General features: G+C 41.8%; 2 protein-coding genes across 4 annotated transcripts; both read left to right on the top strand.

The window, feature by feature from the left end:
• The first annotated feature begins 335 nt into the window (after nt 1-335).
• pigv (phosphatidylinositol glycan anchor biosynthesis, class V) lies at nt 336-3191 on the top strand. Its single transcript, XM_041045158.1, has 3 exons — nt 336-682; nt 980-2146; nt 2252-3191. The coding sequence occupies exons 1-3, from the start codon at nt 614-616 to the stop codon at nt 2537-2539; spliced, it is 1524 nt and encodes a 507-aa protein (XP_040901092.1). The 5' UTR covers nt 336-613; the 3' UTR covers nt 2540-3191.
• Nucleotides 3192-3764: 573 nt separating this feature from the next.
• zdhhc18a (zinc finger DHHC-type palmitoyltransferase 18a) lies at nt 3765-12083 on the top strand. Of its 3 annotated transcripts, XM_041045161.1 has the most exons (10): nt 3765-4374; nt 4488-4648; nt 4908-5057; nt 6248-6385; nt 6490-6541; nt 7366-7468; nt 7562-7674; nt 7904-8009; nt 9314-9384; nt 10156-10293. In XM_041045161.1, the coding sequence occupies exons 1-9, from the start codon at nt 4142-4144 to the stop codon at nt 9353-9355; spliced, it is 1098 nt and encodes a 365-aa protein (XP_040901095.1). In that variant the 5' UTR covers nt 3765-4141; the 3' UTR covers nt 9356-9384; nt 10156-10293. The 3 variants fall into 3 exon arrangements, with proteins under 3 accessions (XP_040901095.1, XP_040901093.1, XP_040901094.1); XM_041045159.1 differs by lacking the exon at nt 9314-9384 and having other exon boundaries at nt 10156-12083; XM_041045160.1 differs by lacking the exons at nt 9314-9384; nt 10156-10293 and adding an exon at nt 8135-9055.
• Nucleotides 12084-13901: the final 1818 nt, after the last annotated feature.

The raw sequence follows: 13901 nt of genomic DNA, 5'->3' as shown, positions 1-13901 counted from the left end.
AAGAACACTTAATCACACTTGTAGTACTTGAAAAACCAGCCCATGAGACAGTCTGGAGCGCCGCCTGCTGGAGAGGAAATAATACTCCACCCATCATTTAATATTCAACCTTCTTACAATGTGATCAAAGCAGATGTGAGGTTACAAACTCAAGAACAGGAAAGCCAAACTAGCATTCATATTATCTGTTAAAACGTATACTTTTTTAAAACAAAATTAAATGTATTCGTTTCGCTAGTGTTCTCCTCGTCTGGGCGAACGAACTTTTATTTTGAAAACGCGTTTCCTTTGTTGGACCGGAAGTGAAAAGTGCCAGTCGAAACCAGCCAGACCACTGCAGGGGGAGAGGATGTGGGGACAAAGATTGCACCTGAGCGAAAACAAACGCTGCTGGAAGACGGTTGGCCATCTAATAACACTGATGCTATTAGATTTTCTAAACTTGTCAAACCAATGAAAACGCGAAACTTGCGGGATCTCATTTGCCGGACGGTTTACCCCTGCGAGCGATGTTTAATAGAAATTATGAGGAATCCAGCGGTTTCTGCCTCGTAGCAGCGACAATGCTCAGGCCTGTCATAACCGGCTTTTGCAGATTTTGTTCGTCACATCAATGACTATGGATGTCAGAGCAGTTCTGGAGTTTGCCACAGTCACCAGGGGCCTCTCGCTGTTCTTGCAGGTAACTGTTAAGACAAGTTGGATAATGTGAATTAGACATTTTACTAATTAAGCTTCCCCAGTTTATAGCTATAATCTTGTTATCCTTCATTTGCCTCTGATGTTTAAGTCCCTCTGGCAATTATATGTTTCTGTGTGGTCGCTAATGAATATCACTCAGGGGAATATATACTGTGTGTGATAAGTAGGTCACAGACACAGAAGTGACTGTACACCTGTGTGGCTGATTTCTCTCTCGGGCAAAACTCTGTTTATAATGGCAGGATTTATTTTGATAATACAAAACATTTCTCCTCAGGCTGTCTTGAACGCTGCCATCCCTGACCATGAAGCTGATGCATTCAGGCCCCCGCGGACTGAGGAGCCTCTGTACTTGGACTCTGCAGTGGAGTGGTTATTGGGTGGCCTTTCTCGCTGGGACGCCGAGCACTTCCTCTTCATTGCTGAGAGAGGATACCTCTATGAGCACAACTTTGCTTTTTTCCCCCTCTTCCCCGTCGTCCTCCGAGGCCTGGCAGAGACGCTCCTGTGGCCCCTGAGCAGCTGGCTCAGTGTGCGTGGCCGCCTGCTGGTGGCCGTCGCTCTGGGGAACAGTGCCCTCTTCCTGCTGAGTGTGGTCGCCTTGCACGCACTTAGTAGAATGGTTCTGCAGGACAGACGTCTCGCTCTGCTCTCCAGCCTGCTCTACTGCATCACACCTGCCAATGTTTTCATGACTGCTGGATACTCAGAGAGCCTGTTTGCTGCCCTCACTTTTGGCGGGCTGTTCCTCCTGGAGAAGGGATTCACGTTCCGAGCGTGCTTGGCCCTCAGCATAGCCACTGCAGCACGATCCAATGGACTTGTCAACATTGGATTTCTGCTGTATCTTCCATCACTGCACGCCATCTCTCAGATTCGTGTGTATCGTACAACGACAAAAGGCCACATTAAAGTCTTCCACTACATTTGGGCAATCATCCGTCTCCTGGTCACCTCCCTCTTGGGAACTGCAATTATTGCCCTTCCCTTCTGTGCTTTCCAGTACTATGGCTATAGGACGTTTTGCACACCATCCGTCTCCCTGGAGCGGATCCCTCCCGCGCTTCTGTCACTGGGTGAACGGAAGGGCTACCGGGTTCCAGATGAAAATGGTCCGCCACCCCTTTGGTGCATGAGACCCCTCCCCCTACTTTATTCTCATATCCAGGACGTGTATTGGGACGTGGGTTTCCTCCGTTATTTTGAGCTGAGGCAGATACCAAACTTTATTCTGGCTCTACCTATGGCTACCCTCGGCATAATGGCAGCTTATGCATATTGTCAAACTAATCCAGAGCTGTGTCTGAGACTTGGACTGTGGGAGACAGCTGCAAATAAAGGGCTTGACAAACCCACACCGGGATTCTTCAACCCCAGGGTGTTTGTGTATGTTGTACATTCAACAGTTCTCCTGGTGTTTGGAACATTGTGCATGCATGTACAGGTAAGTCAGTCTTATAATCACCTTCTTGTGGACCGTGTAAACTGTCTGGGTGTCAGGAACAGCCATTAATTCTCACTCATTCCCATTTTCACTCCACATTTCTAGGTTCTAACCAGGTTCATGGCCTCCTCATCTCCTGTGCCGTTCTGGATAAGTGCTCACCTGCTCCTTCTCAATGAGCCGCTTCTACATCGAAGGAAAACATCAAACCCCAGCATACAGCTACAGGCACATTCCAGAAATGGATGCAAGCACACACCTCAAAACCCCATCACTGCACTGCTGCCACATTTTAAAACCTGTTCACCTACCACACAGAGCATCCTGGGATACTTCATCTCTTACTGGGTGCTGGGGCTCGCTCTGCATTGCAACTTCTTGCCATGGACTTGACTTTAGACATTAGCTTTAAATGCAATATTTCTATGTAGGACTGGGCTAGTGACCATATTTTAAATGATGTGAATCCACACGCAGTTTTTTTTTTTTTTTTTTAACACCATATCATCATCCACTGTCTTTTTTATGCCAACAATGATTAAATTGTTCATTGTAATATTTCATTAAAAAGAGATTAAAAAAATAAAAGAATACATGAATGCAAAATATTGTAAATGTCACATTTGTTAAAAAAAAAAGGTACTGTATTTTGTTTTTGGAGAAAAACCCAATCCAAAGAAAAGAAAATATTGTCTCATATTTTGGTAATGACGCCCAGTCTTACATACAACATATTGACATCATTACATTTTTGATGAAGATTCATTCATGCAGTAGTCAACAAATCTGATTTTCACATCTTAGTCTAATGTGTTTGTAGTTGTTTGAGAATAAACTGAACTGTACAGTGTATCTGAAACTTTATTGAACACTTTGGTTGTAAAACTTGGGAAGACTATGTATTTTTATTTTATGCTGAGTTCTTGCTGAAGCATCAAGATTTTATTTACAGATTTTAATATTGCACTGCATGTTTGGAATAATTATTCCAAGTTATTGTTTGAGACTTTGGGATGTGAATGAAAAAAATAAAGATTTTGTTGCTGTAAAAGGTTTCAGATTCAGATTTCAGCTGTATGTGTTTGCAGGGGTCGCGGCCACATGCTGACAGTGTGAGACAAACAAATCCCAGATTTCTCTCAGACTGTGTAGAAAGTATGCACTGTGTTCTTTGTCCCATGAATGCTGAATGGATTGCATTTATAAATGGCCTTTACAGTACAGAAGGTGACTTACAGCTTGCCTCTCATTCATTGATTCAGATGCACTCACATTGTGAGTGTCAGACCTGCTCTGAGTCAGTGAGGATAATTTATGAATTCATCGAATTACATAGGAATTTTGGACCAAATACTCTAATCAGCCTATAAAGCATCCACCATATGTACTTTTTTAGTTGTAGAATGGAAACTTCCCCCAACAGTTTGGGGAAGCACAAAGAGCTGCCTAAGCCAATCCAAAGATTATCACTCTGCAGGCGTTGGTGTTTGCCGCTGATCTACAAATCATCTCGTCGCGGAAACTGACGTCGCCGTCTCGTTACAAATCAGCGGTGAGCCCTGGGTGGGTACGTCATCGCTTCGCACGTGACGTACACTAGCTGACGGTAAGAGAAAAAAGGAAACGTGAAATGCTGCAAGAAGCTTGAGCCGAAACCCGTTGTGTTTGCTTGTGTTGAATTCTTGACAAAAATGAGCGCAAATATTTGCGAGAGTCTTTACTTTAACTACCAAAGATGGTAGTTAACCTTGAGTCAACCCGGGAATCGATTCATCTCGTTAAACTCAACTACGGAGAAGAATGCCTTTGCTGGTACGCTAGCTAGCTAGCTCGCGTTAGCTTTCAGGATGAACAACTGAACGCTAACCGATCAGGCAAAATATAAATGTACAATGAGTGAATCTTGAGAGCGCTGTCTCTCGAAAACGCGTCGAGGAAAGAGAGTTTCGTGTGTGCCTTTAGCTACCTCCGAACCGTGTGGGTACTGTTTACACGATGAAGAACTGCGAGTACCAGCAGATCGACCCGCGGGCGCTGTCGGTGTCGCCCACGTCGGCACAGAACCACACCGAGAAGAAAGCGCAGCGGCCGCGGAGGAAATGGGAAGTGTTCCCAGGGAAGAACAGATTTTTCTGCGATGGACGGATCATACTGGCCAGACAGAGCGGTGTCCTTCCTCTGACACTGGGCCTTATTGTTGTCACTTGTGGCCTTTTCTTTGCATTCGAGTGAGTAACTGGATTACGCTTTATTGAGTTAATTTTAAACGGTGTATCGTGACAATATACTGAAGGAGTAAAGTTGATTTTGCCTGAAAATAGCTCTTCTCTGTCTTTTACAGTTGCCCATTCTTGGTCGAGCATCTGACCGTCTTCATACCTGTGATTGGTGGGATGCTGTTTGTATTTGTGGTCATCTCCCTGCTGAGAACCAGCTTTACAGACCCAGGCATCCTGCCTAGGGCGACCCCAGATGAAGCTGCAGACATAGAGAAGCAGATAGGTAAGGCACACCCTGGAATTGCATGCTTGCTGCGGGACAGATGGGGTAAAGGAGCTTTGCCATATGGGGGATCTCTGAGGGACGTATTTGTCTTTGAACTACAGACCAACACCTAAGCAGCTTACACTATCATGATTGAAGAGCATGACATGGCTTTATTTGTGTTTATGTGTCCCTTATTATAACATTTGATTACTTCTTAGGTTAGTTATTCAGATGAAATGTGTCTTAGTGAGTTTCTGTACTTCTCTATTTTAAGATACCTCAGGATCCTCTACATATCGCCCCCCTCCACGAACCAAGGAGATCCTCATCAACCAGCAGGTGGTAAAGCTCAAATACTGCTTCACTTGTAAAATGTTCCGCCCTCCTCGGACCTCCCACTGCAGCCTGTGTGACAACTGTGTGGGTAAGGATGTATTGTGAAATAACAACTTATTCCAACTACTTTAATTAAACTTGACAACTTAAAACCATTGTCAAGAGGAGCATACTATACTGATCACCATTTTGCTTTGTGCAATCCACTCTACTCTGTTAATCTGCTAAATCTGTGTCCAGAATCCGAGTTGTTGAGACACCTTGATATCAAATGAACAGGTCCACACAACAGTACTAAGACGGTTGTATTTATTTTCAAAGTGAGCTCTAGTTATGAAAAATATAGAAAATCAGCTTTGTATTGGTGTGTGCAGGACTTTTACAGTTTGCTATAAAGTGGGTGGTCTTAAAAGCATTAGGTAATCTATTGGCAAGGTAGAGCAAGCAGTATGTGACTGCAGAGTGTCTCTGTTGCCAGACTGAAAGGTCTGTCCTGTTTGCTGTGAAGGACAATCTTTATATGTTGTATATAATTGTTTATAATTCTGGGGTGGGAGTGATTGTGTTTCTCATGTAATAGTATTACATTGTGTCCAATATATTGTTGTTTTTTAATTTTACTGTGAAGCTACAAAAGTATGAATGAAAAAAAAAACATGATTACATCCAAATTGTGGAATGATAATCACTCAGTGGTCACTTTATTAGGTACACAGGTAACCTGAAGCGCTCTGCCAGAAATTGTACTTTTATGATGTTCAGTGTTTTGGTGACATTGTCAGAGATGTGTAATTTCAATTATAGGCTTATTATTGAAGTCATAGGTGTTGTTGCTCTGGACTAAATCATATTGAGAGGTAGGCAGACTATCAGAAACGCCTCTCAGTGTAACACAGTCCAGGACAACACCACCTCTATTTATGATGTTGATACTAAAATATATATTTCAATTAACAACTCTATGACAGTGTCCACAACAATGGCTATCATTAAGGTAGACTTAGTAGAAGGAACAGCTGCATTGTATCACATTAATTTGAACAGGTGTACTTCATTAAATGGTCAAACTCAGTAGCCAGTAAAGAGCAATTATGCTTGGATCTGCTCTGATCCCAGTCCCACAGATTGACTTAGGAGACCTCCAGTCTTTTTTCTCAGCCTCACTGATATGAATAATGTAATATACAGTACAGTCTGTTAGATATTGAGCCTTACTGCTGTTATAGCTTACAAAACGTGTGTCTAATCTATGACACGTATACTTTTTTTCACCCTCAGAACGATTTGATCACCACTGCCCATGGGTGGGGAACTGTGTGGGCAAACGCAATTACCGCTTTTTCTACAGCTTCATCATCTCTCTGTCGTTTCTGACATCTTTCATATTTGGCTGTGTCATCACACACATCACTCTGCGTAAGTATTCTCACTCTGAAAAAAGACCATCGCCCTGTAGTTGTATGATGTTCCTGTCATGTTATTGAGAACCACTGCCTCATATATGCAATTTTTCTCTTCAGGTTCTCAGGCAGGCACAAGCCTTGTTCAAGCCATTCAGGAGAGCCCTGCCAGATATCCTTTGTAAATACCAAATTTTCACATTATCGACCTGTTCATGAGATAGATCTTTTTGAATTTGCTCCTGCCAAGAAATAACACAAGTTCCACTGTTGACAGGGTATTTCCCACTCCTCCTCAGCGTAAGCCCACGCTTAATAGGATCAGAGAGTTAGCATCCAGCAAAGCAGTGCTTTTAGGCAGATGGCTTTCCAGTAGCAGGTTTGCTGCCTCATGTCCTTATGAGATGATGTCTCTGCCTTGACAAATATAGACTGCATGACTACAGAGTGGTTTGATTTGTTATTCACAGCAGGATGTGGGTTAATAACCTCATTGTACGCATGATGAGCATGACGTTATGTCTTTTTTTTGGACTGCATGCGTAAACTTAAAAAAAACCCAAACCATATCAGTTACCTCATAGAGCAGATGATTTTATTTCATTTTTTTTCTTAATTTCATATTAAAACTAAAAAAACTTATGAATTTGTGAATCTTCTGTGACTGTTAAGCATTAAAAGTCACAATGGCCTTTTTAGCCAATTTACAAATGATTCTAAACTGTCTAAATAAATGACAATTACATAACTACCTCTGTTTCAGTATGTCATGACATAGCTGAAGTACCTCTTACAGATGGTGAACAGAAAAAAACACACACAACAGTGGAAAAGATATTTAGTTATCTTGGTGAATTCGAAGTTTCTATGTAACAGTGAGAGGAAAACAACTTAAACACACACCATCAGTCATAGATGTTCTCCTTTAATTGCCACCTGTCTTTAGTGATCCTTGATAATAGTGAGATTATCATGCCTTGACTCTTCCTCGTGTACTGTGGTGGAGTTGGTGATTTGTTTCTTCTCCATCTGGTCTATACTGGGCCTCTCAGGCTTCCATACATACTTAGTAGCCTCCAACCTCACAACAAATGAAGATGTAAGTATTCACGTATGACACAGTTCACTGCATGATTGTTAATATTGACTTTATCCACTAACTGACAGCACACGTCCTTTGTTCACTGTGCAGATAAAGGGCTCATGGTCAAGTAAAAGGGGGGCAGAGGAGTCTGGGAACCCATACAGTTACAACAGCATTATAACCAACTGCTGCGTGACGTTATGTGGGCCCATGCCCCCGAGGTGAGTGAAGGCGTCAGGAAACCTCATCATCCCCACATTAATTTATCTTATGTTTCCTCTGAAGTTCACCTGGTCTCTCATTACAGCTCACGGTCTACAAACATTTCCTCCATTTAGTATCAGTGAACACGCTTTATGAACATTTCTGTAATGATAGCGTTGGTTACAGTAGAGGTACAGTGCATGTTTTTAAGTGCATCACAACATAATCTTCTCTTCTGTTTTCTAGTCTGATTGACAGAAGAGGTTTCTTGCCTCCTGATGAGGCGATCCCTGCTGCTTCTGCCTCGGAGATAGAGCTGCCACTCTTCACAGCCAAGAATGACGCGCACATGGTAGGATGAACCAGCTTGTGGTCCCTCCCAGGTCCCAACTGTCCCGTAGTAGCTCCTGTGTTATTATTAGCCTGCCCCCCGTGTGCCTTCTCCACAATGTGTTTTTCCACTCCTTCATCCTCCAGACTTCCAGATTCAAGACCTCAAGTAGAGTTGCTGGCATGCAGTACTTTGGATCTGTGTTAAGTTGCACATTTTATATGTTTTGTCTATGAAAAGAGAAGAGAAAAGAGCGTGGATCTGTAATAGCAAAAGTAGCCTGTCTTTGCATTTGAACAACATTACTAGGGCTCAGCTTACGATGACTTGAAACTAATATAAAGCCAGATATTCACAGTAGAAATGATGGAGAAAGCTACTTAGAGTTGGCATTAGAGCTGTTGAAGCGGTGATTCATCACCATGCAACACGCTGAAGAAATACTGCTGTGTCATTTGTTCTTTTAGCTTTAGAACAAAATGTCTTGGAAGTCACTTGTAAAGCTGTTTGGCATCACTGAGCAGTTAAAAAAGCAAGAAAGTGGTCAGCGAGTTTTAACCGCCAAAAATTTAACCATGTGTTTAGGTCATTGTTGAGTCGCTGAGTTACCCTGTCAGACCTCTGCAGATACATTATGGCCATTTTCTGCTGTCGGACAGTAGACACATTAATTGTTGTACCCTTTTGATATTTTACTCGTGTTTATGTTCGCTTACACTTTTAGGAATTCAACATGTTGCTGTATCTACCTCCTCCTTATTATACTACTGAGTTTGCTTGTATGTTGCGGTGAAGGTGTGCACACAAAGAACTCAATTACTGCTTTTTATTTGGACATGCAGATGGTATTAGATCATATTTTGTATTGGATTTATCAGCACTTTATCACCGATCATGTGTCACATGCCTTGAATAGATTTGTCTCGTTGCTTTCAACATATCAAATGTCAAAGGTGTGTTATCAGCTTTCTAAAATCTACTTTTACTTCTTTTTTATGTATCTTTTATTTACCTAAAAAGCATAACGCAAGTGTTCTTTTATGTGTTAAATAAACATTATTTTTGTATTTTGGGATTTTGGTCTCTGTTGTAAGTTTACTTTACCTCTTCATTTTATCAAGTCTTTATGTGACTGACTGCAGGTTTTGCGATGTTTGGAAAAAGTTGTATCGTATTTGTATTATATCTTTTTTTCAGTAGGTATAAGTTGGTGAACAGTTGCATTTATTTTTGTAATGAACGTTTTGTTGTGTATGCCTGTAACTGAATTGTTGGATGAAAGATTTGACACTCAGTGTTGTACTGTATCCATTCCACCCTGCTAGGAGGAGAACTGTCAGGATTTTGCTTTGTCCTGCACAGCCTGAAGGGCACTGCTGCATGTAGACGGTTGATGGTAAGAGTAGGGTTGAACGTTAAACCAATCACAACATCTCTTCACTTGCCATTCACTCTGTCATCTTTCACATTGTAGTTGGTGTTTAGGCTTTGAATTGCTGTCGTCTCAACAGTTATTTATTTTCTGAAGTATTTTATCAAAAAAATTTTAGGACAGTTTTTGTGATTGGTTTTTAGTGATGGTGTGGATGGGTGCACTGTCTTTCTTGAATGTGCATGCTTCACTGCCCATTCATTCATCCTCTCATTAACATTTGCTCACTTACTCACTCAGTGCTGGATGGAGCTCGTGTTTGAAGGCTGATGATTTTTCTCTTTGTCTTCTCTGTAGTTAGATGACGTGTATTTGTCACTTGTCTGGGGCTTTATTGTGCATGTACAGTGATGCAAACAAATACAAGTCTGCGTAAACCTCACCTCCCTTTCTACTCTGATCAAAGCCAGAAGAAACACAAGAAGAAGCAGAGTCTCCACATGCATCTTAATCTTTCTTTACCCTTGTTCAATACGGTTGCCCTCTAATTGCATTGACACTTTCTCCATGCTTCCTCATTTGAATCTTTGGACAGTGCTGTCATTAGTGTCGTCACTGCTTTCATTGTGCTTGATGAGTTCCAAACTAATCCTTTTAATCACAATGCAGAATTTTCTATACATGTGTGTCTTACTGTTTTGTCATTGCAGCTTGGCCTTTCATAACAAAAACACTTGATGTGGCTCATTTTTTCCCCCTCTTTTCTAACTTCTCTGTTTCTTCCTCTGCACACAGTGCACCCAGAGCACCAAGGACGTGCTGGAGAGGATGGTCCACTCCTCTGACTTTCATGGCCTGTGCCCCCCTGGCACACCAAAGACCACCCCTCTTGGCCTGGAGGCTTCTAGCACGCCAGCACCTTCCACAGGGCCTTCACCCTCCACTGGCTGCTCACAACAGCACGACCACCAGCCTGTGGCTGCTCCTTGCCCCCCGTTCAGCAGAAGCAGCAAGAGGGACTCGCTGCACTCCATCAATCCGGCCTTCCGTCTGGCTTCACCCTCGCCGTCGCTGAGCCGCGCCAGCTTGATTCTGGACGATGCACCCGACATTGGCTTTATCCCACTACCCTGAGTGTGAACCCAGTTATGACAGGACAGAAGGAGCCATAGTGGACTTATTCATCTGCTCTGTATCGCTGGCAGTGATTTTGGCTACAAAGAGACTTTTTCACAGTGGTGGTCGTGATGTTTGTTGCCATTTGGTTTCTTAAGATGTCATTCTGATGAGTTGGTTAAGCATTACCTGGAGGGCTTTTATGTTCTGTGAGTTATACCAACAATGTCCTACTTGTGTCCTTCAGGATGGAGGTAAATCTTAGTAAACACTCGGAAGCACAATATAGAGATATTTTTTTAAACACCTTTTTATTAAGATGCCCAGAACATGCCTCCTCACCTTCCACAGAACCTCAAGCCATACATCACCCCCGCAGTGTTTGAGTTCCTGTTAATCTCTTATGCAAACAGGTCTTTAAATCTGGGAATACTCACAGTTTGACTGTGGATGGAAGTAAAGAAACAAAAGATTTACTGAACTGACATTCTCTGGATAGTGAGCCATTTCAGGATGACCACATCATGTGTTAGCCTTATGTATCATTTCCTATCATCCAGATTTACATCGGCCCACTGTCACTGGGTGGATCCAGTTTGACTGTTTTGAGATAAATTAGTAATCAGTTTGAAAGGGCAGGACAAGGTGGAGTTTTTGCTTTATTTTTATTATTTACTTATCAAACATTTTTTCTGCATGTCTTGTACATCAGATGGTTTTAAACTAAATGGCTAAATATGTTGTTTTTGGGTTTTTTTGTGAGGTTTATCACATTAGGAGACATTAACTGAAAGATGATACTTAAAACTGAGTGAATTTGTTCAGATTTCTTCAGGTATGACTGGATACTAAGTGACTGAAATGTGTAGCATTTATACATATTGTATAATGTCCATTCTGTAGCTTTACCTAATTTGCTGGATGTTAAAACCAAGTATTTAAAAAAGTCAAAGTCAAATTTGCTGCCGCCTATCAGGGCTTGGATTTGAGTATTCATTGTTGAAGCACTGTTATCTCCTATCCATGTGATCGACTGGGACGCTTTCAGTACAAGTGAGCATCTGCTTTTTCTTTGCCTCAGGGCATGTCAACAGTATGTTACCTGTCATGAGTGCGTCGGTGGTTGAAGCACAGTCTTGATGTATGGACTGTTTCAATCAGAGTAATGTTTCAGGAATGTTGATGAGGCCTCTAATGCAGTTCAAGCTGTCATTTTCATGGCTGTGACCTTTCACTGCTCTTGCAGCATGAAACTTAACCCCTCTATCTGTAATGGTGGAGTTCAGTTTCTTGTCAGAGTGAGGAGGTAGTTTGTGCCACTAGGGGGCAGGATGTGAATTAGGCATCACAGAAGACGAATAGTAGAGGAGAGGCCTTTTGATGTTTTATTTATTCTTTTTTTATTTGAGCGTTGAAGCTGTGCATAGGTTGTGAATTTGTGAAGAACCACTTTGCCATAGTCAGAGGGTCATTCATTTATCAGTCTGCATCAAGACCCATAGTTTGTGTAGAGATAATTACAAGCAGTGCTTGTATGGACAAACTTGTTTGCATTTTGTAGGATGTAACAGTGGAGCTGTAACATTTGGTCAATAAAAAATGATCAGTTTTGTTGAATTCTACTGTTTTATGGTTTCATTTTCTGCATTTAAAGATGCGGTCTTCCCATGTGAAAGTTTTCTAACTGCATAGCAAAGCTCACTTTATTTAAACTTCTATGATGTCAAACAGACCCATATCAAACTGTAATACAGTAAATCTCTCCCTCATAATGTGCATGTTGGCCACATGTGCTCAGACAGGCAAACATCCAGTCATGAAAAGGGTCAGTGTGAGGTGTGTTCAGCAGCTGACCCTGCACTGAAAGACGGGTTTGCAGTGAATCAACAACATATTATTTGAACAATAAAATAGTTTTATAAAGATCTTCTTAGCCAAACTAGCACAGTGTCTAGGTTGACAGACCCGGTCATGTACTGGGTTTGTGAACCATAAGCTGAGAAAACAAAAGACTGTAAACAGAGATATGATGTTGACATTAGGACTATCTGAGGTATCCTCCCTCCATCTGTCCCGAGATGTTCTCCCATCAAATAAGATTAAGTGTTTTGGACTGTGGTTTAGAGATTTTCTTCCCCCTTTTCCCCCTTTTGTAAATAGCCATATGAAACGGAATATCATCTTTCAGAGTGTGGTAAATTGTTTCCTTGGCATTGCCAACAACACGATGTTTATTCTGTGCCCAGGGTTATACTTTTTAAGAAGCAGTTTTGCCTATAATTATTGAAATTGAAAACTGGAGAAAAATAGCCTGCGGGCCAGAGATCACAACGGATGGACCGTGGCAGCTGAGGCTGGAGTCTGACTTCACTTCAGCTGTCACTTCTGAGCACAGAAAAGTGAGAATGTTGCTTTAAGGGAATCCAAAAATCACTATCTTTGTGTCTGCAGCTGCAATAATATAGAATGACACTGTTGTGATTTTTACTATTTAATGCTGCAGGAAGTAAAGGGAAGAAAAGATGACTGAAGACATAAACATGTGCTAAAGCCTCTGGCTGGAATTAGACAAAAAGGACGTCAAAGGATGCTTGCAAGGCTCAGACCCTGCACAGCAGAATAACATACTTATTGTGAAACATGATAACCTTAATGGATTTCTTAAAAAAAAATGAATGTCTCTGTTACATCATTTGACTTCAAAAGACTCCTTGCTGACACATGTCAGTATAGCAACCTGTACATCTCAAGCTAACATAAAACAGATGGTCAGACTTTTGGATCAGTGTCTGGCAGAAAGAAAAACTAAAGCATCACTGCCCCAGCATCTGTGTTGCATTTTAACCACAACCCTCCATCGCCTAGAAGTCTAAAAATGGTTTTCAGTAGAAAAGAAATCTGAAGACGAGTTTAATTTAACAGCACCAGTAAAAGCACCAGGTTATCAGAGTACAGCGGGTTTATTGGTCAGCAGTGTTGAGATGTGGATTATTTGAGACCTTGCTGGCTGCAGGTGATTATTCGCTTGCTGGAGTGTATCATGATCTTTAACCCCAACTGGTGTGGCAGAGAGACTGAGAAGGCCACCCAGTCAGCGGGAGATGAGTGGTCTGCTTCACTGCTGGTTTTCAAAATAAGAGGATGTGTTTTAGTCAAACCAAGGTGACTTTATTTCGCTTCAGAAACAGATTTAGATCAGACAGCGCAGGCTGGGTGAGGGCTGAGCTTTACTGGATCTTCTCTGCTCTTTTTAGAACATATGTGATCATTATACATGAAATCAGTGCAGATAAAACTTTATTATCTGATGCGACACTTTTACTTGACTGATTCCCTGTTTTTTCTCAGAACATATGAGCAACATGCTGTAACCGAACAGCAGGGAAAGCCGCCTCTCTCGCTTAAAACTAATAAATTCCAGCCCT

The sequence above is a fragment of the Toxotes jaculatrix genome, chromosome 8, assembly GCF_017976425.1.
Source record: "Toxotes jaculatrix isolate fToxJac2 chromosome 8, fToxJac2.pri, whole genome shotgun sequence".
NCBI lineage: Eukaryota > Metazoa > Chordata > Actinopteri > Toxotidae > Toxotes > Toxotes jaculatrix.
The sequence above is the reverse complement of the archived record's forward strand: the minus strand, read 5'-3'. Positions and strand labels throughout refer to the sequence as shown.

Excerpts from the sequence above, each read along its gene's own strand:
- pigv (XM_041045158.1), top strand. The coding sequence starts at position 614 with ATGACTATGGATGTCAGAGCAGTTCTGGAGTTTGCCACAGTCACCAGG. Across the intron at positions 683-979 it reads GCCTCTCGCTGTTCTTGCAG|GCTGTCTTGAACGCTGCCAT; the intron begins GTAACTGTTAAG and ends ATTTCTCCTCAG. Across the intron at positions 2,147-2,251 it reads CATTGTGCATGCATGTACAG|GTTCTAACCAGGTTCATGGC; the intron begins GTAAGTCAGTCT and ends CCACATTTCTAG.
- zdhhc18a (XM_041045159.1), top strand. The coding sequence starts at position 4,142 with ATGAAGAACTGCGAGTACCAGCAGATCGACCCGCGGGCGCTGTCGGTG. Across the intron at positions 4,375-4,487 it reads GGCCTTTTCTTTGCATTCGA|TTGCCCATTCTTGGTCGAGC; the intron begins GTGAGTAACTGG and ends TGTCTTTTACAG. Across the intron at positions 6,542-7,365 it reads ATTCAGGAGAGCCCTGCCAG|TGTGGTGGAGTTGGTGATTT; the intron begins ATATCCTTTGTA and ends TTCCTCGTGTAC.